This window comes from Antechinus flavipes, chromosome 4, assembly GCF_016432865.1.
Source record: "Antechinus flavipes isolate AdamAnt ecotype Samford, QLD, Australia chromosome 4, AdamAnt_v2, whole genome shotgun sequence".
In the NCBI taxonomy this organism is placed as follows: domain Eukaryota; kingdom Metazoa; phylum Chordata; class Mammalia; order Dasyuromorphia; family Dasyuridae; genus Antechinus; species Antechinus flavipes.
The window spans coordinates 338,202,685-338,228,815 of NC_067401.1; the positions used below are offsets into that span (position 1 = coordinate 338,202,685).

General features: G+C 33.6%; 1 protein-coding gene across 2 annotated transcripts in view; it reads right to left on the reverse strand.

Moving 5' to 3' along the window:
• Positions 1–26,131, reverse strand: part of LRP11 (LDL receptor related protein 11) — a 94,426-nt gene that overhangs the window by 57,087 nt on the left and 11,208 nt on the right. For both annotated transcript variants that reach the window (XM_051997928.1, XM_051997927.1), the window contains exon 2: positions 8,188–8,345. In XM_051997928.1, the coding sequence (XP_051853888.1) occupies positions 8,188–8,345 (158 nt within the window). The remainder of the gene's footprint in view (positions 1–8,187; positions 8,346–26,131) is intronic.

The following is a 26,131-nucleotide window of genomic DNA, read 5'->3' on the forward strand; positions in this document are numbered from 1 at the left end:
CCAAAGAGAATGGCCATTGTGAATTTGTTACATAGTTATTTCTAAGTAGGAATTGTTACCCTGACCCCATCAGTAAGAGACCTAATCTACCAGATTTCATAACCTATAATTACAAAACAATTTTTTTTATTTTTAAGTCCAGAAGGGAAAGAAAGATAAGTAGATTAATGGAACCCAAAAGATAATCCTTACATACACACAAACAAACACACAAGAATACAGAGATGATTGATTCTAGGAAAGGTTTTTTTTTTCTTTTATTATCACTGATAGAAGAATCATTATTTTTGTTCAATAAACACTACCAGGAAAATTGAAGAGCTGCACAGTGAAAATGGGTTTTGATCTATTCCTTTCCATGCTGTTCTGCACTATAGATTTTTATATATAGATTTTATTTTTCATCCTGGAAGCTCATTCCAGTCCTGGAATTCACACAGTGGAAATGCCTTCCACTCCTTGGCCTTCTGCTCTGATTGGATAACTTCTCTCAGAGCATCCATTTAAGGAGGACCTCCCCCTTCCCCCACCAGCTATGTTTCATTCCCCTGTAGACTGCAACACAATCTACATTTTCTCTACAAGGTGCACTCCCTCCCAACAGGTACATTCATTCCCCAATATCTTCTCACCCTCCACTTCATCATGAAACCTTCAGTTTCATTTTATGTATAGTCTTCCTCCATTAAAATGTAAACTTCTACAGGGAAGAGATAGTCTTTCTTTCATCTTGTATTTATATTCCCAGTATTTAGTATAGTGACTAGCACTAGTAAGTGCTTAATAAATGCTAGTTAACACATTATTTTAGCTGATTCACACAAGGTACTATAGTTTTTATTTTCCCTATTTTTATAAATGAGGTAAGTAAGGGCAGTCTTTGACATGTACTGGCTATGTAATTCAGGACAAGTCACCTTTGAGTGTCCTAGGCATAGCAGAACAGATATCAATGTAAATTAGCAAAGAGTTTCCCCAGTGAATTATCTATACCAATGAAATCATAGGTCTAATCATCCAGTCCCTCCTCATTATTATTGTATAGTAAAATCAATGGGGTTTTTTGTTATCCATTTTAAGTAAGATTCTGAAAAACACTTTGCCAAATTCTTGAAAACAAAATAGTTGTTAAGTATATATGAGATAAAACAATGATTTCCCCCCAAATCCCATCCCCTTTTCAAATCCAAGTATTTCCCTAAACATATTTATCATTAGACTGAAGTTAAAGTGTATGGAAAACTTTGATACCATGATTTTTAAAAAGTTACCTATCCTATAGTTCAATGCTCCTGATGTGTTAGCAGCAACCTGATCATTTTCATCTGAACTAATTCCAGCCTAGACTAAATACACATTAAAGAAAGGACATTTTCTTACTTCAAAATTGCCAGCTACAATTGAATAGAAGCTCTTTATGTAAACTTGTCCCTCAACCCAGGGGTTCAATTATATTTAAGTCACTTTTATCTTGTGGAAAAACCAGGTGTCAGGTAACACTAGATTTAAGGTACATTTAAAGAATGGTTTCTTTCTTTCCATGCTTATGTATAGCAAATAAGTCAACAAAAGAATGGCAAAAGCAATGATTACCTGAAACTTCTGTTACTAAGCAGTAAAACTATTTCTCTCAAGAAGTGTATTATTCCTGTGTGATGAAGTAATTCTTCTCTTCCTGTTAATGGAGTTTGTGAATTGTTAAACTACGTTTAAAGTGTTTTAGACATTGTATAACTGCAAAGTGATATTTAAAAAAAAAAACCTTTAAAAAAATTTGATGGTAGAGTGGGAAGAGAGGAGGTACTTGAGAAAATAGGCAAGTGAAGAAAGCTTGAACCCCAGGAAATATAGGAATACTAATAGAAGGGATGATTAAGGTTCCCAGAATTTGAACTTGGGGAAAGATAACAGAAGGGGTACAAAATTTGAAAATTGAAGAGAAAGGGAGTCAATTCTACACACAGGGCTGACTTTAAGCTTCAGGCTTTTATAGGACTTTTCAGATGACACAGCTGTTTAGAATTTAGGGTCAGAGAATTTTACAGCTTGAAGGAAACAGACAATTTATGGTTTTGAGGTTCTCAATCCTTTTTTAGTGTCATGGGTCCCTATGGCAGTCTGGTGAAACTTGGGGAACCCGAGTCAGAAAAATATTTTTCAATGCATAGAACAAAATACATAGGATTGCAAAGGAAATTAATTATATTGAAATACTGTTATCAAAATATTAAAAATCTCCAAATTTCACCTAGGTTAAGGACTCTTTAGGTTCTAATAATGATAGTAATACTAGTAGTAACTATAGCTAACATTTATAGAGTACTTACTATGTGCCAAGTAATATGTTAATTATGATCTCAACAACTCTGAAGGGTAAATGCTATTATTATCCTGATTTTACACATAAGGAAACTGAGGCAGACTTTATAGGGTCACACAGCTAGTTAGTGTCTGAGGCTGAATTTGAACTAAGGTCTTCCTGATCCAGGCCCAGCACTCTTTCCACTGTATTACATAGTAGCCCTATTCTAACTTTTTTCATGTTACTAAAGAGAATGGAGGTGAATAGAGATTAAATTTGCTCAGGTTTTCAATCTGTATTTTTTGACTCAAGTCGAGCTTCTGCTATAGCACTGGGCTTAGGTTAGGCTAGCATTCTTCACCTAAAGATGGAAACTGCCCAAAGCTGAATCAGGGATAGGAATAAGGCTCCCAACAAAAAATCAAGAAAGTTAAAGTGAAGAATATGGTTATACCTTTGTAAAACTACAGATGTATTCACTATTTCATTTAATATTATTTTTGCAATAAAAAGTGACATTTATATACTTCCCTTTGAAGCTTGTAAAGCACTTTATATGCATTCTCACTTAAACTTCACAACTTGACCTCAAAAGAGATGGATTCTCAAAGATTTGTTAGTGTCCACCTCAGGGAAGGGGTTATTTAGATTGTCTTAGTTGGGTCTGGGTTAGATTGGTGGTTCCCTTGGAGGGAAGGTTTCTTTCATCCCTCCCCACCCTTCTATGAGCTGCTCCTAATTTTCCAGAGTACATTTCTTCAGAGCTTGGTAAGTGTTTTACTGTTAAGTGGTATAGCAGGTATATCTCCCCTTCATCTGGAGTCTTTTGGCCCCAACTCATATCCTTATCCCTCCATTAAGAAGCATGATCGAAAACCTCAGTATTATATAGAGAGAGCTCTGGGTTCTCAAAGTCTGTGTCAGTTAATATAAGCCCTGGCAAGTTGCACCAGCCTGAGAAAATTTTAAGTACATGTATACAAAGTAATAGAAATATTCTGAGATGACCAGCTGTAAATGACTTTACTGTTCTTAACAGTACAATGATTTATGATTACTCTGAAGGACTTATGATGAAAAATCCTATCCATACTCCGTGAAGAAACTGATGTCTGAATACAAACTGAATCATTAAAAAAAGAATTTTAAGTACAGTTTCAGTAACAAACTGTACCTACTCTGGCTAAGAATGGCTAGGCTGGTTGCCAACAAGTTGGCCATGGGCTGATAACATCCTATAAAACAAACAAAAATACAAAATGTACTTCTGTTCTGTACTTCTACAGAGTGGCAGAAAGGGAGGCAAAGAGAGGGAACTAGAGAGGATATTTTTAGATTGTCCCTATTTATTCATCCAACTGGTGGTACACTAAATGTGAAATCTCTATCCAATTACCAATGGAATGCTATCAGGAATTTAGAACCTAAAATCTGTGAATTTAAAATATTTTTTTGATAGTGATATTTAAATATAATGAGTTTCCTTTGTAGTCTTATGTATTTTATGATATATGTTTTAAAACATTCTGAAAATAGATCTATGGGCTTCACTAGCTTGCCAAGAACAAAAAAGAGTAAGAACCCCATTGTGTGACATTTCCACTAAAAGTGAAACTAGAAGATGAAAATAAGTTACAATTAAGTAGAAAGACCACTTAAAAGTTCTCATGGAGAAGTGAATAAAGGAGTTGATAGAGATATTTTTATCTTGTGCCCAAAGGCATCAAAACCTCTCCATCATTTTATAGGACACTTAGTTATCTTCTCTAACATTGATCCAGATGAACATAAAAAAATTATTGTGAATAATTGCAATTCAGATGCCAATATCTGTATTGGATGAAGAAGTAGAGGAAATCTGTGAAAGGCTTGAGAAGCTCTCAAAACTAAATGAATGAGATTTTGCTATGAAGTAATTGCATTGTGAAGGAAGGCATAGAAAATAACAAAACAAATCAAATTAACAAGAAGCTAACTCTTTGTAAACTATTTCTCTTACCTGAATATTGAATAAAGTTCTTTAAGAAGAGAAATGGGAAGCAACAAACATGGTGAAGTCCAAAGGACATCATAAAAAAATATAATTGCCTTTATCTTTGTGGAGAGGAAATTATTTGTTATTGACATAGGAGTAATTTTTGAATCAACTGTTTTATAACCTCAGCCCTCATTAATTTAAAACAGCAATATAAATCAACATCAAGTTAGAAGAAAGGATAAGGTACTTTCTGCACATAATTCCCAATTTAACCTATGTAAACAACTCTCACGCAAAACTCTTGCTCTGATTGGTAAGGGTTTCTCTGTCTCTTTGCTTTTCTGTTTCTCTGAACTTCCCTCTTTGTTTGTCTCTTGAGTTTGTTTGTAAAATGGAGAAGAGAGCATTATTTTGAGGGGGAAAGGGAGGGAAGGGAGAAAAGAAAGGAGGGAGGGAGAGGAAGAGAGGGAGATGGATAAGGAGAGGGAGAAAATAAGGAAGAGGGAGAGGCAGAAGGAGAGGGAAAATATGATTGAAGGGGGTAGGGAAAACTGCCATAATTGAACATAAGGGATAAGAATAAAGGTAGAACTTGAAGGATTAACTTTGGCTTTTAAGAATTGGCTTCCTTCTCATAAGCTGAAGAAAAATAGAAAAGAATGAGGAATTATGTTGAGGGGATTTGAGATATAAAATTGGGTAGAGAGAAATCATGCTAGATAACCTAAATTTTCTTGGTTAAGTATAAGGTAAAGTATCAAAAAGAAAGGAGAGGAGTGATAATGGGTTCTACTACCCACCAAGTAAAGTGGAAATTCCTCTATCTAGCACTTTGTGCTCTTCTACACCAGTCTTATCTCAGTTCTGTCTTTATACTTTATACTCAGTCAGATTGGAAAATCTTTTGGTTCCTTGAATATCATGGTCCTATTGTTTCCATGCCTTTGTTAGGGGTGTTTCTTATTCCTGACATGACCTCTCTTCACTTTTTCATCAATTGAATTGTTGATCCTTTAAAGCCATCTCCTCGGGGAAATCTTTTGTGTTGCCTCTGGTTGATAACAACCTTTCCTTCTAGCTTGACTCATACAACACTTTGTTTTATAATTCTAATGTGCTTATTGTGTAATAATGGGAACTTTCACTGATATCCCTCTCTTATTTTCTTTACTAGACCAGCACTTCTTAATTCAGTTTTGCATGCTTCCAAATGGATATTTGTTGGACCTTATGTGAGCCTTTTCTTTCCTACAACATACTTTCAGCAAATAAATATTTATTCACTTATTGGACAACTACTATGTTTAAGGTACTAAATCAGGGGATGATGAGCTATGTGAGAAATAGTTTATCTTCAAAGAGCATAGGGGAACTTGCTAGGGAAGATAGAATACACATAATAAAATAACAATATGTAAAATAGAATTAAAAATACATGAAGTATGGTATTTTATTTAAAAAATCTCAGAAGGTAGCAATTACTTTTGACTGGGAGGGTAAAGGGCAAGCTTCATTGAAGAGGCTTCATTTGATCTTGGTCTTAAAAGATGAAAAGATTTTGATTAGGCAAAAATGGGAGGTGGGAAAGGATATAGAGGAAAGGGATTCTATGCTTAAGATAGGGTGTGAGCCAATATGTGGAAATGTGAAAGGTAAGGATCAGATCAGAGAATAGTTGTAGTCCAATATGGCAAGAACGTAAGAATATATAAAAAATGGTATAGTTTTGAATGGTAGATTTGATACTCATCCAAAACATAGATTTCACATCAATATTGGGAGAGGTTCTGTTTTGGTGGTTGTTTCCCATGGGACTGTGAGTAGTTGAAGACAAGAATGGTTTCTGGTATCATATCACTAGCCAAATTCATGCCTGATAGCATGAAGGAAAGTAAATCTTCTTGGCTATTTCTAGGAGAATCTGTTGAAGAATTGGATTATTTACCCATTGAGGTCCACAAGACTGTGTTATATTAAATCACATATATGAGAGAACTGAGGGATGAGAGTACACTGATACTCCACTTTGAGCCCCAAGAATCTAATTGCTTAGAGACTAGACCCTGAAGTTAGCACTTAGGGAATAGTCACTTAATTGTTACAACAGCATCATTAATTATGAAGTCCCCTTATATAGCTTTGGCTGAGAAAAGTACAATTGACTGAATTAAGTATAATTTATTCTCTACATGGCTAGCCAATTTGGCATTTGCTGGGGATCAGTAAAGTTGACATAGAAGGCTTTCTATAGATCAGCACCATTTTTTTTTTTTTTTTTTGGCACAGGGGGCTCGACTCTGATCAGAAGTTGCCAGGTTTCATCCAAGATTTATAATGACTCAAGAGAAAGGTTTCCCACTTACTCCATCATTAAATGAGGTTTTCATCTTATAATTTTGAACATAGTGCTCCTCAAAGAACGCATTTTCTGAAGAATCTCTGATGAAAGAACGATTCCCTTTAGCCCTATGGGTATTTACATATTCCTAACCTGTTTTTAATAAACGCCTCCCTAAATCCTCTATATTATGGAAAGCAATGCTTGATGTCATTATAGCATCCCATCAGGCTTTACCAAAGTCACATAGGGCATGGCAGGAGTCTTTTGATTTTCAAGCAAACTCTTGACCAGAATCAGAAGGTGTAGTGGGCTGAGGCTTGAGTTGATGCACTGAGGTCCCAAGCACATGAGGCTAAATAGTAATTGGACCATACTCTATTAATATATAAGCTTGGAGAAAGAATGGCCCCCGCCCACTCTTTGTGCAAGTCCTGATGTGTTGTATAGGAAATGACGATTTTGGTGGGTGGAGGCAAGGGAGTGGAAAAGGAAGGGGAAGGAGAGACTTTTGGGATTGCCTTGCCACGGTTTGCTCAGCTCACATCTCTCTCTGTTAGCTGGCTTCCTGTCGTAACTGTCCATATTGCTATCGCAATCTTTATTCATCTCTTCACTTCAATAAATATTGAAGATTTTTCCCTTAACCTGAATTTCTGACTCTGGCTGATTTTAAATACGCGGTCATTACAAGAAGGGATTGATAAAGCCCTATTTTTTTTTTTTTAAACCTGATATTTAATATAGCTTAACTGGGAGAACCTCTTATTCAAATTATTTAGTAGTTAAAGAGCACTGAATTTGGAGAAATAGAGCCCAGACTCAAATTGTAGCCCTGTAGTGTGATAAGTAAGCAATTCATTTACTTTTTTTGGACCTCAAATACCTTATCTGAAAATTAAGGGGATTGGATTAAATTCTTTCCATTTATGCTTTAAAACTCTGATCCTTTAGATTTTGCTAGGTTTAGTCCCTGGGAAAAGGCCTAGCTTTCTTGTATTCATGATATCTCCTGCATTTCTTGGGATTATAAATAACCATGCAATAGTTAGAATTATATTTATTCAAATTGTCTTGTTGCAATTGACTTGGTCAAATGATTTTGTCCTCGCAGTCTTACATGTTTCCCTAATTATAAAATAACTGAGTTGGACTACTAGATGTTGCTTTTAAGTTTGTTTAGTGACTCTTTGGCAAGAGATACTATACTCCATTTTTTGTATAGGCAGAAGCAGTATTGGATTTTTCTTAAATAAGAAGATCAAAGAAAATACAGATCTTCCAATGGGGATACTTAGGGCAGAAACTTTCTGAGTTTCCCTAGGACTGAATACTATAATAGCTGATAGAGAATGCTCCCATTTTTAGAAAAGCAAATTTCCTAAATTATTGATTAATTAGTACAAAAGCTAATTTTGTATAAAACATGCTAATTTTATTAGGTGAATTTTATATCTGCTTTTGTTGACTTTAACCAGAATAAAATGACAATAAGAGGCAGTGTAACCAGACCAAACAATACCAGAATTAAAATTTGGCCAGGAACTACGTTTATACAATCTATATTACCTTCATATCCAATGATGAGTCACCTTGCTGCAAAGTCCATTCGTATTTAATGATTGCATGGTCATCTGTGCTTTCTCGGCCATCCAAAGTCAACCAATCTGTAGGCAGCTGCAAAACTATGTCTTGTCCTGCCTTGCTATGTGGAGGTTCATCATATTCTAAGAAAGAAAAAAAATATATCAGTGAAATAGAAAAAAAAAATTACCTCCTTTCCATGGCTAACTCCTTACCCCTAGTTTGTTTCTCTTCTCAAAATTCTGTTTCTGATACTCCTTTCTCTAAATCAGGGTTCTTAATCTGGGATCTGTGCACTTTTAAAAAATATCTTGTTCATATTGCAGTATCACTAAAATCCTATTTGTAATCTTATGTGTCTTATTTTATCGATTTAAAAATATTTTCTGAGGAGTGCATAGACTTTACCAGACTGGCAAAGCAGGCCAAGATACCAGAAAAGGTCAAGTCTTTCTACATAGTCTGTCCCTTTTTTAAAAACCCCATCTATGGGGCAGCTAGATGGCACAGTAGATAGAGCACTAACCCTGAAGTCAGGAGGTCCTGAGTTCAAATTTGATCTCAGACACTTAATACTTCCTAGCTCTTTGACCCTGGGCAAGTCACTTGATCCCAATTGTCTCAGCAAAAATAAAAACAAAAATCTCATCTATGCCTAAAATTTCTTTTTTTTAAATTTTTATTTAATAATTACTTTATATTGACAGAATCCATGCCAGGGTAATTTTTTTTTACAACATTATCCCTTGCACTCGTTTCTGTTCCGATTTTTTTCCCCTCCTTCCCTCCACCCCCTCCCCTAGATGGCAAGCAGTCCTTTATATGTTGGATATGTTTATGCCTAAAATTTCATACCACCTCTATGCTGATTACTTCCAAATCCTTATCCCAAACTTTTTACCTTTCTTTACCTTACCCAAAGACTTCTACTTCTAATTGCATGCTTAATAGACTTGATATTTCAATTGCACCTCAAGTTTGATATTCCTCCAATGGAATTCTTCACCTTTGCCTCTAAAGACTCTTCTTTTATTCCTTCCTACCCTCCTTCCAGTCACCTAGGACTGGATACTTAGAATCATATTTGACTCACCCATCTCTCATCTTTCACATCTAGTCAGTCCTATAGATTCTCTCTGTGTCCTCTCTATTACTACTGCCACTAGATAAGACCCTCATTACCTCTTAACCATGAAAATTCATTTCAACAGTCTTCTAACTGTCCTGCTTATTCCTGTTTACTTCTTTTTATTAAAGCTTTTTATTTACAAAACATATGCATGGGTAATTTTTCAACATTGACCCTTGTAAAACTCCAAATTTTTCCCTCCTTCCCCTCATCCCCTTTCCTAAATGGCAGGTAATCCAATAAATGTTAAATGTGTTAAAATATATGTTAAATCCAATATATGTATACAGTTATCCTATTTACTTCTTAGTATGAAAAATTACACTATCTTTTTTAAGGGTCATAGAATCTTAGATTTCAGGCATCTAGCCTTTGCTTAAACAATTCCATTGATATAGAATATTAGTATTTCATAGAATAGCTCATTCTATTTTTGGAGAGTTCTAATTGTTGGGAAAACCCTTCATATTTAAGCTCTTGCCTACCTTCTATTATTGGCCTTAATTCTGTCCTTTGGGACTTCATAGAATGAAATTATTACCTCTTCCACATCACAGGATCATCTGAAGGCAGATGTCACTTAGTGATTTCTTTTCAGGCTAGGCAGTTTCACATTTTTCAACAGTTCTCCATATAACATCTTTTTGAATTCCCTTACCATCTTGGACATCTTTTCTGTATACTTCAGCTTGTTAAGGTTCCTTTCAAAATGAGGATTAATATGGCATGGTGGATTGTGTGCTGAACTGAGAATCAGTTCAGAGAATCAAATGATGCCTCTGGTACTTATTAGCTATGTGAAAATGAGCAAGTCACTTAACTTTTCAGAGATCTAGATCTAATTCCCTAATGGAGTTGTCCTAGCAAAGGCTAGATGGCCTCTTTGCAGGGATATTCATCTCTCAAGTGGAATACAGGACCATGTTATTTTTGATGTCCCTTTGGACTCTAAAATTCCTTAATACTTAGATTAATCAGGCAGCAGAAAACAGTATGGATTTTTATACTAAGAAGTAAAAAGAATATAAAATAATACCTGCAGTTTTGTCTCAAAGGATTGTTGTGAGGCTCAATGGAAATTATTTATTTAAATATATAATTTATTTACTTATGCTTCACAAACTTTAAAAATATATCACAGATATCAGTTATTTTTAGTGTTTGCTAGTGTAAGCATTATATTGCAGGTGTGGTCAGATTAGCACAGAGCTCAATATCTCCATTGAGTTAACTACCTATTTTTATTAATGTAATGTAAAAATTCTTTCAGGTACCCTTAAATCTTATTCCCTATAGCCTAGTCACATCTCTCTAATCTTGTATTTATGAAATTGATTTCTTGAGTTGAACTGCAGTACAATTATTTGATTTGGTCTTTCATTACAGTCTTTTTGGATCCTGATTTGATCAAAGTTGTTATCCATCTCAGTTCACTTTATCTGCCAGTTTGTTAAGCATGCCAGCTGAAAAAATATTGAAGAGTCCTGAATCTAATGGAATAACATTAGAGTCCTCCCTCTAGCCTCAGTGGATTTAGATGGAAGGAATCTTAAAGATTATTTAGTCTAATGATATTACAGATCTTATTTTACTTATATTACAGAAAAGTGAGGCCAGGTAATTACTAATAGAGTTAGGATGTCAACTTATATCTTCTGACTCTTAATACAGAATTCTTTCCTTTTACCTCCAGCTGAAAGTGTAATCTCCTTTGCCTGAACTCCCACAGTACTTGGTTTATAGCTCTCTTATAGCATTTTTCCCCCAAGTTCCATCTTATGTTTATAATTTGTTTTCCTGTCACCTTCCAAGCTAGATTATGAACTTGTTGAAGACATGATTTTTTTATTTCTGCAGGTCTAGAGCATATCCTGTGTGCATTTATATTCTGATTCATGCTCTAGTTCTTTATCAATTCATCTTTTCTCACTAGCTAAAATACAAACTCCTTGAAATCAAGGACCATGTTGTTCATCATTGCATCCTCCTGGCAACTAACATAATCCTTTCAAAGTGGTAGGTACTCAATAAACATTTGCTGAATAAGAATATTACTCTCCCTACAAATATTATTTGTCATTGAACATTAAACAGTTTTCTTAACAGAATGGAGGTACTCATAAAATGATTGTTGGTAAAAAGAATTGCTGCTTATTAAAATCTGCTGTATTAATGGCTTTTCTTTTAAAAAAAATTAGTATTCTGCAGAAATATTAAACACCCTTAGATCTAGCAAATAATACTGTTATGAATCCTATTGAAGAAGACATGGGGAGCTTGGTTGTCAATAAAAACAAACCACTATTACCAGTACAGACTCATAGTGTTATATTCTATGATTATTCAAATTTGGGAAAGTACCGTTCCTTAAATTAAATTTGTAGTTTAATTCATATAACAAAATTTTGTTATATGCCTACATGGGATACATCATTTTCCCCTTGTTATTTTATACTTATCAAAAATAATTTTTAGGGCAGCTAGGTGGTGCATTGGATAGAGCACCAGCCCGAAGTCAGGAGAACTGGAGTTCAAATCTGGCCTCAGATACTTAACACTTTCTAGCTGTGTGACCCTGGGCAAGTCACTTAACCCAAATGCTTCAGCAAAATAATAATAATAATAATTTTTAAAAGTGTATATATGTATGCATATATTTGTATATAATTCTATAGCTCTTTATCTTTAGAACTCCAGATTTCTAGTCTTTTAACTTATTTCCTCCTTCTCCCTACTATATCTCATTCAGTGCCTCCTTGCTGTGCCTCACACAAGACATTCAATCTCTATTTGGCAATTTTTAGTTCTCATCCCCTTCACATAAGGAATACTCTCTCTGTCCATTTCTATCTCCTGGATCCCTTGGTTTTCTTTTATTCTAAATAAGATCTCAACTTCTGTAAGAAGGTTTTCTCAGTCTTCTTTAATTTTAGTGCTTTCCAAGATTCTCTCTCCAATTTATATTCCTTTTTCCCAAATTTTCATTTGAAAGTGATTTGGTGAGTTAAACATAACTATTAGAAAGTTGTGATTGATAGAAGCTACATTTTGTATTTTACAAAATAATATAAACAAAGTTAATGCCCGTCGTTTGGGAAATGTCCAAACTGTAATAACTGAAAATGATGGAATGCTGCTGCACTGTAAAATAGATGAATACAAAAAACACACAGTGGAATAAGGAGACATGAACTGTTACAGAATGAAATAAGCAGAGAATAGAAAACAGTATACATATAAAATGATTCTAGTAATATAAATGGAAACAGAAAGATATTAATGATGAAGCCTGACCCTGAAAAAGAGAATGTTTTCTTCTTTCTTTGTAGAGACAGGTGATTATAGATACAAAACACTACATAAGTTGTTGAACTTGATAGAAATGTTGATTGATTTTGTTCAACTTGTATTTTATCATAAGGGATAAATAACTTTTTGCATAGGAGAAGGGATTAGGGATATTTTAGAAAATAAAGGTAATATAAAAACAAAAGATATCAATACAATTCTTTAAAAAGTTAAGGTAAGCCAGACAGCAAAATGATACTTCTAAAATTAAAAGAAATTTACAGTAAAGATCTGAATATATAGTTCTAAACCAGAACAAAGGTAAAAAAGATATAAGCAATTTTTGAAAGAGGAAATATCAGTTCACAATTACATGAAGAGGTTCAAACTGATAATCAGAGAAGTGGTAGATTAAGACAAAGGTGTCATTTTACAGTTAAAAAAATAAAAAAATATAGTATAAAATATAAAATTCAATAATTCAACAATGATGGAATTGTGAAGAAATAGATGCGGTGCTGCAAACCAGCATAATATAACCTTCTGAACTATTATAATAGACTGCTGCATGGTTTCCTTACCTCAGATTTTTCCCTCCTCCAGTACAGGCTCTATTTACCTGCCATACTGATCTTTCTTAGGAGGAGATCTGACCATGTCACTAACTTTTCAATAAACTCCAGTGGCCCTTTATCACTTTCAAGGTCAAATACAAAATTCTTAGTTTGACATTCAAAGCTATTCATAACCTGACCCTCACAACTTTCAGTCTTTTAACTTATTTCCTCCTTCTCCCTACTATATCTCATTCAATAACTCTGGTTTCCTTTTTGTGCCTCACACAAGACACTCAATCTTTAGTTGGTAATTTTCAGTTCTCATCCCCTTCACATATGGAATACTCTCTGTGTTCATTTCTGTTTCCTGGATTCACTAGTTTTCTTTAATTCCAGCTAAGATCTCATCTTTTGTAAGAAGGTTTTCTCAGTCTTCTTTGATTTTCCAAGTTTATTTCTCCAATTTATATATTAGAAAATTTTGTTTCTAATTACATGTAAAAATCTTGTATATATCCTTAATCTTGTATATATCCTTAAACATATTGTTTCCATGTTGTTTTTCCAATTAGATTGTGAACTCTGATAGATAAGGATGGATTGTATTTTGCCTTTCTTTGTATCTCCATTGATTAGCATAGAACCTGACATAATGCTTAATAATTTTCTGACTTGAAAAACAATGTAGCAATATACAGCAAGAATCACAAAGTTGATCATACTTCTTGACATTTTGCTTCCAGTATGAATTTATTCTAAAATGTATAATAAAAAGAAAAAAAGCCTTATCTGTACAAAATAATTCATAGCAGCTTTACTTATGAAAGAAAAAAAAGACAAAGACTGTTGGTTTAATAAATGATGAAATATTAATATAATAGAACTCCTAACTTCCTTTAAAATTTCAGCTCAAGGGCCACTTCCTTTGAGAAGCATTTCCTGATTTCTTGGGTGGATAGTTACTTTCACCCAGGAGTATTTTGAGATTCAAATGTGGCAATGTATAAAGCATTTTGCAAACTTTAAAACACCATATAAATGCTTCTAGTCACTAAACCATCTACTGTGGTGATGACTTCCTTCTCTGATCCTTCTTCTCTACGGCTGTTGGGCTTAAGCAATATTTATAGAGTAAGGCAGGGGTTTGCTAGTAAACATTCAACAACCGTTTTAACTGGAAAAAATAATGTATTTTTTAATTTTAATATTTCACCTGCATTAGTAACACTTTATTAAGTCTAGACATTCAAACGATAAATCAAGTCCTAATTTGTAGGAGGTATAAATGCTCATACTGAGAATTTAACAATTGAGGGATTAGAGTTGGTTCTACTATACCTTTAGTCTTATTCTTTCTTAGTTTTGTCTTTGTACTACATCCAATGTCTAATGCAGTGTCTAGCACAAAGGAGATGCCTAATAAATCCTTATTGTGGATTAATAAAGCCACAGTTGATGGACTGTTACATTATCGTAAAATAGCAAGCAAGAAGCATATAAAGAAAAGAAAAGAAAGACTTACATGAAGCCAGATCACCAGAATCAGCACTATATACAGACTATAACTAAACTTTAAAAATGAAATAAAGCAAAGCCAAAGGTATTGGAACCTTAAATGAACTTCAGTAGGGCCAGAGAGCAAATGCTTTTTTTTTTTGTTTGTTTTTTAATTTGTTTGGTTCTTCTTTGTTTACTGCTTTTTATGTCTTCTATTATGTAAGGTTTTATTCTGTATTTTATATGGAGTTCTTTTGATTATTTGTTGTTAGTTATTATATTTTAATATATTTTAAAAATAAGCTAATCCCTATTCCCTTTACAAAAATAAGTCCACAGAAAATATCAACAACTTAAATCTTCACCTAAGTTTTTTAAAAAAGAGAATTTTATATTTTTTCTAACAGGCAACTAATATGCAATATAATTAGATGAGTTTTTGCTTCATGGCAAAACTAATATAATAGCAAACTAAGCATATGTTCATTCTTGTGACTTTGTGTGGTATTTAAAAATTTAAGGCTAATTATATTCTTTAAAATATTAATATTGTGTTGAAGTGAAATTAGGCACATTAGCATTTGAACACTCAATAGTGAGAGAAATTATTGTTAATAACTAATGATTTGAGGAGATCCAGAGTTCCCTCCCTTTTCTAAAGTCCTGAGTTCAAAAGTTCATTTCTTGAAGGAAATATCCTTCATTATCAGTAATAACTGATAATGAGATTGGATTAGCTTTCTTGGAAATCTTATTCAGATCCTATTCAAGTGGGGAAACTATAGTGCTCTACTCAGGTTTTGGGTGGGAATAAATTATTTGAATAGATTACCCAAGGGTAGGGGTGATCTAAGTATGACATAATGTCACTTTCAGCCCTTCATTGTAATATTTATTATCTCATTAATTGTTAACCACTCACAATTGATTGCCATCTGATGGGAAACATCCCTTTTCAATAGGCATATAAGCCGTGCCCATTGCCATGATTGTCTTTGGTCTAAGAAAGAGATGACCAATGACCATCCTTTTATTAATAATAAAATAATAATTTCATTAATAATTTATTAATATACATGCTGGCATTATTAATAAAAATGATTAAATTACCCAGAAATTATCTCTTAAACTTTTAAAACATCATAATAGATAACTTTAGCATAAATTTTAATAGAAGAAACATCATGTCATAAGAAAATAATAATGGTGATGATAGCTAGCATTTGGATAGCACCTACTCCGTGTCAAGCGCTGTGTTGAGTGTTTTACAAATATTAACTCATTTGATCATCACAGCAACACCAGAAGGTAGGTGCTAATGAGAAAATGTTCTGCTTCTTAAATAGCATTTTTACAGCAGATTTACTATTTCTCTCCTACTTCCCACTAACAAAACCATCGTTCAAATTTTGGTCTTGACTCACCTCTGTTCTTGTCACTTTGATTTAATTTGACAATGCTCTCAAGTTATTTCTCTTATCACTGAGATGACTCCACTCCATTTCCAAACTCTTTAATCATACTATTTAAGCATGACCCATTTAAGGGTATATGGCCCTAACCTCCTGTCTGTTAACTTAGGTAGTGATGTATTTACAAGAGCTGTGTGTGTGCGTGCACTACTTTAGTTAAATTGCAATTTTAACTTTCAGTTATAATCTTGAATCTAAGGTAGTATTTTAAGATTTGCAACATTATTTCTTCACAGCAGTCCTGTGAGGTATGTAATAGAAACATCTTTTTACAAATGAGGAAACTGAGGGTCTGAAAGGTTATATGACTTGACCATGGTTGCAATTACTCAGAGGCAGGACTCAAGACTTTTCCCCCCACTCTTTCTAATAATGTGGTCTCATAAAAGAAGTATTAAATAAAATGGAAAATGGAAAATAGAATTGGAGCAAGAGAGAACATCTGTTCCCAATGGTTGCTTCCCCATTCTCTTTTTGTAGGTGTAAATGCTGTCAGACAGTCTCCTACACAGCACAGCAAGGAAACTGCAGATGCCTATTCTATAACAAAGAATTAAAGTGAATTTATAGTTTGAATGTTTATAACTATTGGCTATGCCAGTCACTGTCTTTAATGGCTTCCTAACTATTTCCACATCTGAACCAGGGCTCTTCCCTTACTGACTTTAAGATAAAACTTCTATTTGGTTTATATAGCACTTTACAATTCACTCCCAGCCCATCTTTCTTGCCTCATCATCCATTATTTATTGTCTTTTCTGCAATCTTTAGTCTTTCTTCCTCACTCATTGCACTTCTCTTGCCTCTGTCTTTGGAAGGCAGTCTCTCATGCCTAAATGCACCCTCCTAACCCCTCTCTTATGAACCCCTTAATTCCTTCAAGATGAAGCTTAAGCATCATGTTCTATATGAAGCCCTTTAACTACTCTTGTTTCCAGGGGCAACTAGGTAGTGCTTATGGATAGACTCAAAGATGGTCTCAGATACTTACTAGCTGTGTGATTCTGGGCAAGTCACTTAGCCTAGCTTACCTCAGTTTCCTCATCTGCAAAATGAACTGGAGAAGGAAATGGCAAACCAGTCCAGTATCTTTGCCCAGAAAACCTCAAAAGGGGTTGTGAAGAGTAGAAACTGGACAAAAACAATCTGATGTTATATTTATTTTGTATATATTTATATATTATCTGGAGAAAGGAAGGAAACAAGTATTTCTTACTTGAAGTCAGGCATTATGCTAAGTACTTTACAAATATTTCTCATTTGATCTTCATAACAACCCTGCGAGATAGGTGCTATTATTATCCATATTTTACATCTTAAGAAACTGAAAGAGATTAAATGACTTGATCAGGATGACATAGTAAGTTGTGAGGTCATATTTGAGCTCTTTACTCCAGATACAGAATCACTGTTCTACACATTGTGTCACCCACCTGTCTGACCCAATAGAATGTAAACGCTTTTAGAGTACTGATATTTTTGTCTTTGTATTTTAGGGTTTAGCAGAGTATTTGCAAATAGAAGGTGCTTGATAAATCCTTGCTCATTTATTACTTCCCACTCTTCTCCATAGTACCAAAAATGACCCTTACCTCCTCTTACTTTGTAGCTTATACTCTCTCCTTATAATCAGGATATATATTTATATATCTATATGTTTATATATAAAGAGAAAGGGATAGATACATGGATATCCTATAAATTAATATAATCCAGAAATAAGCCACTACTCAAGTTACTTTCTGTGCTTAGAACATGGTCTTTCTCCCTCTTTCAAAGATTTTAATACTTAAATGAAGGGCTTCTAATTCTTTTTGTCCCTAGAAAAATGTCTCATATACATTCCTTTATTCTATATTCAAAATGAAAGGAAATAAATTCTAGAGTATTTTTGAGTATTCACACAAGAAATAAAGATTTATGCTAATAGAAAATATAGATATTTTCCAAATTTTTCCTATCCTCCATGACACAAGTTTGGAAACTCTTGATTTATACAAAATCTTTCTTTACAGGATAAAGATATGTGCTCATTGACTAGAAAAATGTATTTCTATCTTTATTCAACAAGTTTTAATTGAGTTCTATTCCAGGCACCAATTTTTGACTGAGTGGTACCTTAAATTATTAAACTCAATCACTTCATTTTACAAATAAGGAAGCTAAAGATAAACAATTTAAGCAATTTTCTCCAGATCATAAGCTAATTTATTGCAGGGCTAAGACTAGATTTCAAGTTTTTTTTACTCACGGGTTACCTCCCTGAAAACTCGTAGCAACATCTTGTTCTACCTGTCTACACTTCTAAATAATAACAGCCTTACATTTATAGAGTGCTTTCAAGTTTTTTTTTTTTTATTAAAGCTTTTTATTTACAAAACATATGAATGGGTAATTTTTCAACACTGACCTTTGCAAAACCTTGTGTTCCAAATTTTTCCCTCCTTCCCTCCATCCTCTCCCTAGATGGCAGGTAATTCAATATATGTTAAATATGTTAAATCCAATATATGTATACATATTTATACAGTTATTTTGCTTTCAAGTTTAAGAATGTTATTCCTTTTAACATTCCTACCCAACACCTCCTCTGTCCCTGAAATCATGAATGAATAACAAAGCATGTCTTGAGCATATGTTTCTTGCACTGTGAAGTAGAAGATGAAATGAGATATGAAATAGAGATATGAACTGAAAAAAATTGAGTTAGTCCCTGCTCTCAAGAGAATCACGTCATGTTCAATACAGCTGTTTACCAGGCAGGGGACTTTAGAGGGTATATTTTAGGAAGAATTTTTTTTAAAGTAAGATTTCTAACAGTTCAAAGTATGGACAATTAAAACATTGACTTGTAACAATTTGGCTACCTTATTCATCTAAAATATTTTACCCCCATATTTTTCTTAGTTTTTTGAGTGACTAAAGTGTCACTTTATTGAGATGGTATTAAAATTTAAGAATTAGAGCTTCCCTTCACAGATATAGAAAAAATGTTTTATTCCTTTGGGAAAAAATAATTCTAAAAATAGTTTGTTAGCTAGAAAATCATATCTTTTTCTGGGATATAAATAATGAGGAGGAGGAGGAGGAAGAAGAATATTGAGTCAGCTGCAAGCTTCAATATTTTAAATCTCTCTTTGGCTTGAAGTAGTTTATTTGGCTTTTTAGCTTTTTTGACTTAAAAGTTTTAAAAACTTCAGATATTAAAATGATAAATGAAAAATTTAGCATGTGTTATAATATATTTGTTTCATTACAATAATTGTGGTGGCTATTAAAGTTCAAAGTATCATATATTTAGAGTTGGAAAAGACTTCAGAGGTCATTTATTTTAATTCTATCATTTTGCCGATTTGAAATTGAGGCACAGAGAAGTTCAAAATAACTTGCCTATTCCAATAGATTTGTGATGGAGAACCATCTGCATCCAGAAAGAAAATTATGGGGACTGAATATAGATCACAACATAATATTTTCACCTTTTTTGTTGTTGTTTGCTTTTCTCTTTTTTTTTCTTTTTGACCTGATTTTTCTTGTGCAGTATGATAAAAGTGGAAATATGTATAGAAGAATTGCACATATTTAATATATATTGGATTACTTGCTGTCTAAGAGAGAGGGTGAGGAGAAGAGAGGGAGAAAAATTTGGGACACAAAGTTTTGCAAAAATAAATGTTGAAAACTAAATTTGCATGTATTTTGAAAACAAAAAGCTACTATTAAAATTTTTTTTAAAAATAACTTGTCTAAGGTAACACATACAAAACTACCATGAGAGACTCTGGCTTTCTGACTTCAAATTTTTCACTTTGGAAATTTCAGAAAGTAGAACACATAAGCTTTTTTTGTTTAAATAAAACAATTTATAACCTGTTTTCTGAATAATATATGTAAAAGCACTATACAAATGAAAGTTTATTATTTTGGTCTTAATATCTCTGTTTCTGCCTACGGCACAACTATCTTTAGAGTCATTGTTGGTCTCAGAATGAAGTTCATTTCTTCTATATCCCTTGAGTTTGTTGTTTGATATCTGACTGTCCCCAGGGTAGGGGATTTTCTTGGTAGAGATACAACAGTAGTTTGACATTTCTTTTTCCAGCTCATTTTACAGATGAGGAAATTGAGGCAAGTAGGGTTAAGTGATTTTTACCAAGGTTACCCAGGTAGTAAGTGAGGTTGGATTTGGACTCACAAAGATGTTGAGTCTTCCTGATTTGAGGTTCCACACTGTGCCATCTAGCTGCCCTCTCTATCCCTTATCTTTCACATATCTAATCAGTTGTCAAATCTTGCTCATAGAATTTTAAGTGTAAAACTGTAAGAGATTCTAAAGTCCAGTTAGTACAGTTCCTGCATTTACTAATGAACAATTAAAGCACAGAGAGATTGTGACTGACTCAGGATCATATCAGCAATTTGTGATAGGGAAGAGATTGGAACACAATTCCTCAGACTCCAAATGTATTGCTCTCTCACAATATCATGCTGTCTTTTTGAAAACATGCTGGGAATTGAATCTTGACTTTGCTCTTGACCTCTTCTTTCTATACACTCAAACATCATCGATTTAGGCTTTTTGTCATCTTTTGCTTAAACAGCTTCAATAGGCCTCCCTACATTCAGCTTTTGCTCTCATTAATCCATCCTCCCACAAAATTATCCAGGAAAAAACCCAAAACAATACAGAATCCATGTAAGAAAAAATGTTTAAAGAAAGAGAGACCCAGCTTAGTAAAATAACTCTGAAGGTATCTGGATGAAATTGAAAAGAGAATAACAAGCAGATGAATGATAGAAAAGTATCTATGGAGATTTCTATCATAAATCCTTTTTATTAGCAATATATGTATATATAGATGTATATAGAGAGTTTAGAATAACCAAACTATATTGTAACATTACAGTTGGGTTTGGCTAGAAATGTTATGATGAGAATGATGATAGAAAAATTTGCTTGACTAAATCGTCTATTTTTTCTTTCTTTTTTAAAAATAGCTTTTTATTTTTTTAAATTTATGCAAAGATAGTTTTCATCATTGACCCCTTCAAAATTTTGTATTCCAAATTTTTCTTCCTCTCTCCCCCACATCTTTACTTCTTTAGACAGCAAGCAATCCAGTACAGATTAAACATGTGCAATTCTTCTAAACATATTTCCACATTTATCATGCTGCATAATAAAAATCTTATCAAAAGGGAAAAAAACATGAGAAAGGCCAATAAACAATAACCAAAGAAGGTAAAAATACTATGCTTTGAGTCATATTCAGTTTCCATAGTTCTCTCTGGATGTGGATGGCTGTCTTCATCACAAGTTTATTGGAATTGGCCTGAATCACCTCATTGTTGAAAAGCGCCAAGTCCATCAGAATTGGTCATCAAATAATCTTGTTAATGTGTACAATGTTTTCTTGGCTCTACTAACTTCACTTAGCATTAGTTCATGTAGGTCTCTCCAGGGCTTTCTGAAATCATCTTATTGATAATTTCTTATAGAACAGCAATATTCCATAACATTCATATACCATAACCTTTTCAGCCACTCTCCAACTGATGGGCATCCAATTCCTTGCCACTACAGAAAGGTCTGCTACAAACAATTTTGAACATTTTTTATGATCTCTTTGGGATACACTGCTGTGTATCCCAAGTAGAAACACTGCTGAATCAAAGGGTATATGCACAGTTTGATAGCCCTTTGGGTATAGTTCCAGATTGCTCTCCAGAATGGTTGGATCACTTCATAATTCTACCAACAATGTATTAATCTCCCAGTTTCCCACATCCTCTCCAGAACTTATCTTTATCTTTTCCTATCATCTTAGCCAATCTGAGAGGTATAAAGTGGTACTCAGAGTAGATCAAGTCTATTTAGAAGTGGTCTAGGCTGTGAGTGAAACAATTGTGAGGGCCCTGGGGAACCAAGTTTCAAATTGTCTGAAGAAGATACTAAAATATGGGGGGACAATCTAAGACATTGTTATAACCAAAAAGATGAACAAGAGAACATAAATTAATAACACTTGTCTATTTCTCATCTATATAAAATTTCTTTGGGAATAATAATACATACACTGAAGCTATTCTTAATAAGGATATTAGAAGGGAACAAGAAAGGCTTTGTCGGCAATATTCCAAAGAAGACAATTCTTTACAATCACAGAATTGATATAAAGATGAAAAGAATATTGTGCTTATTATTTATTGATTATAAACAGATTTATGCTATAGAAGGAGGGGGGGAATCAAACAATTATTAAGTGCCTACCATGTACCAAATTGGATAAGTGCTTTATGAATTTTATGTCATTTGCACACAGTACTCTAAAGTCCATGCTCCAAAATGCTCTCTCATTCATGTAAAAATTGTATAAGATTCTTAGTAAGATACAGCAAGAAAAATAACCTCATTCAATGACTCCCTAATCACTAATATCAACTGATGTATATAAAAGTGAGAAATGTATGCTTGCCAAATTATTTGCTACTGACATGAATGAGATCCAGATTGGAAGTCAAGTCAAAGTAGGATTTCCACTGGAATATGAAGTTTTCTATTTTGCCCCAGTTTGGGGGATGATTATATCAAGACCTGGAACACTGCCAATTTTTTTTGGATGTTATCCATAACTACTCAAAAGTGTATGGTAAAAACCAAGTGAAAATAAATATTTGTTCTGTATTTTAATTACATGATATAAAATTTGGTAGACAATCTAGAGCATTCATTAGTAGAAATATCTTGGGCATACTACAAATGGGCCTAGAATTGAACCAGAGTAAGTGGGATGAACTGCTTTGGAAAATTATGAAATTCCTTTAATAAACTCAAATTACCCATGAAACAAAGTCCAGTCTTTCCATTGGCATTATATGGGTACAAATCATGAAACACTTTAGTTTCCAAAGGCTAATGGGTAGGAACTCATTGAGACACATTATAAACAAGGAATTATGAAGGAGGAAGGGAGAAAACACTGTGATCCAAGAAGCATATATGCAAAATGAACTGATTAGTAACATGATAAGAGTGAGAGATAAGAAATGGATAGCTTGAGAACTCCTGGTGTTCTAGGCATGGATCTGATTTGATGAAATGAAATGCTTGGAGTCTGAGTATGAAGACAAATAGTTATTTACTGAGATAGAAAATGGTTCACAGTGATAAAGAATGATCACAGCTTCTGAGTAGAGGCAACATGTAAAGAGAGTTGTCAGTCAAGATTAGTGATTTGTTCTTTGAAAGTACACTTCTTTTTGGATGGTTCTTCACCCTGTAATCTATGTCAACACCCAAAATTATTTACCTGGTAAGAGTTCCTTATTAACTCTAGCTGTACCATATCTGCACTATAGACTAACACAATTTTCAGCTTACTACAACTAGTAGCCTTCCAATCTTGCAAGAAAACTAGGAAGACCCACTCCAAGTTAGGTAGAAAACTCATGGGAAGACATAGACAAGTCACCGGTTGAACTGGATTGGTGGAGGCAATAACTACACTGATCACAGATCTATTTGAGTACAATTAGAATTTTTGGTACCAAATGTGATCTGAAGGAACAACAACCTAGTAGGACTTTCAAAAAGTAATAATCTATAATATTTAATCTACAATGTATAATTGGGCAAATTACTCTGTTGTGAAAAAATTTATATTTTTTAAAACAATAGTAATGTTAGAAAAAAGCTTTATTCTAGGCACTGGGTTGCTTACAATGGCATGGGAACGTGGACTTCCTCTTTAACTGCATGAAAGGCTGTGTTAACCAGGGAAATAATTGTGAGGCACAAAGAACTTGAGAGGCTTCCCTCACTACTATTACCTGATCCTAGGACTGCCATGGCTCTTCCTCTCTTCTAAGTCATTCTTCAAAACCCCTCATCTCTTCTGGTCCTATGTTCTTCTACCAGTTTGACTATATGATATTTAGATTGTAATGGATTGCCTATTTTCTGGCCTTGGGACTCATGTGATAGTGGGAATTTGTGGAATTAATAACAGTAGTGGAGTATTCTAAAGTCTCTGTTTCTTCCCCTCCCTTCCTTGATTATACCAGGTGCTGGAATTCCCAGCTATGGCTCCATTTCTGAGAGACCACTTTTTGAAAAGGTCTCAAATTAGTATTATTCATTCATTCATTTATTTGTTTAGCAGGGCAACTGGGATTAAGTGATTTGCCCAGGATCTCATAGCTAAATAAGAGTTAAGTGTCTGAGGCTGGATTTGAACTCAAGTTCTCCTGACTCTAGAGTTGGCACTTTATCTACTGAGCCATCTAGCAGCCCCTATTATTCATTTATTAAATAAATAACTTTAGTTTGAAAGCATGACTCAATATAACTTATATGAGGCATTTAAATATAACTTGATTTTTTTCTGAGTGATATTAATATCAAGAAAACGATGATCCCTTTCCTTTTATTGTATTATATTCTATATGTAGAAATACCCCCATTTGTAGGTGTGTATGCTATTTACAAATAGCCAGATATACTCTTTCTAAAAACTAAAAATCAGGAACATGAAATAAGGGGTTTATTAGCTCTAAGGACACTTCTGGGTCTGACATTCTATGATTTAGGAAGTTCAATAACTTGTGGCCAGCAACTCTGAACTGAGATAAGCCAAAAATTCAAATTCTTGTCTGGGGTGAAAATCCAGACCACTTGGCTTTCTTCACCCCTAAGGCCTGAATACTACACAATCTGTTCTAAAGGATTGTGGTAATTAGAGATGTTGGCTTGGGAAAGGAAAGGAAGACTGGGGTTTGTAAGTGTATATGAGGTGAGCTAGGAGCTAGGAGCTAGGAGAAGAAACAATTATAACTGTCCAAAAACATCCCTGGTTTGTTGGGAGACAGTGTCTTCAAGCAAAGGGTAAATGGTTGCTTTTCATTTATGTTGTAGATAGGAATCTTATTCAGAAGTAGAGAGGCATACATAACTTCTGAGATTCATCCAACTCTGAAATTCTAGGTTCTGTTGTTCTTTAAGTCAAATGCAATAGAATGTAAGCTTATTGGATTCAGATATTTTTCATTTGCTTTCAGCCTCATTTTTTCATCTATAAAATGGAAATATTAATAGCATTTATCTCCCAGAGCTATTGTGAGGATAAAATGAGATATTTGTAAATCATCTTGTAAATTAAAGTGCTATATAAATATTAACAATTAGCCTTATTATTCTTTGTATTTGTAGCCACAGTGACCTGCACACACTCATTTAATAAATATTCACTTATTTACAGCCTCTGATTATTGAGCAAAGGAAGACAGGTGTGCCCTTTAGTTCAGATTTAGGTAGAATACATGACAAAGTACTATTTATAAAGAATAAAAACCTTCCTACTCAGAATCAGAATGACATTACAACATTGAGCTTAAAATGAATGAACATTACCAGGGAGATTTAGGGGAAGATCAATCATTTATAGCATAGACGTTTAACTTGGCTGTTGAACAAGAAAAATATCATTCAATTTAGATTTTATATCACTGCAGTTTAATGGAGCTGAATGTTTGTTTTTCTAATATATTCTCATTAAAAATAAATAGTTGTTGAAACTGAGGTAAGTTATGAGTGATAAATTATAACTATTCTGGCTAAATAAAGAAAATACTTCTTGAGATATTCTATTAAGCACTGTCACCTTAAATGTGCTTTATTGAAATTACTGTAAAATGTGCTTTTGGTAGGTTACAAGATTGCAAAACCACAATGAATACTATGTATCAAAGCAGGAATCAGCTGTGGGGGGAAAAATAGAAGAAGAATAATTTTTGTATGCTAAATAAAAATGTTTTCATTTGCTTCTTGAGGTTTTCTCAGGAAAAAATTAGAAACTCTTGTTGTGTAAAGGAAATCACAGCTTTAAGAAAATTTTAATTGATACACCTTCTTAATTATTTCCTTAATTTCCATATGCTTAAGAGAAATAAACTAATTGACTATTCATTTAATCCTACCAGTACTTTTC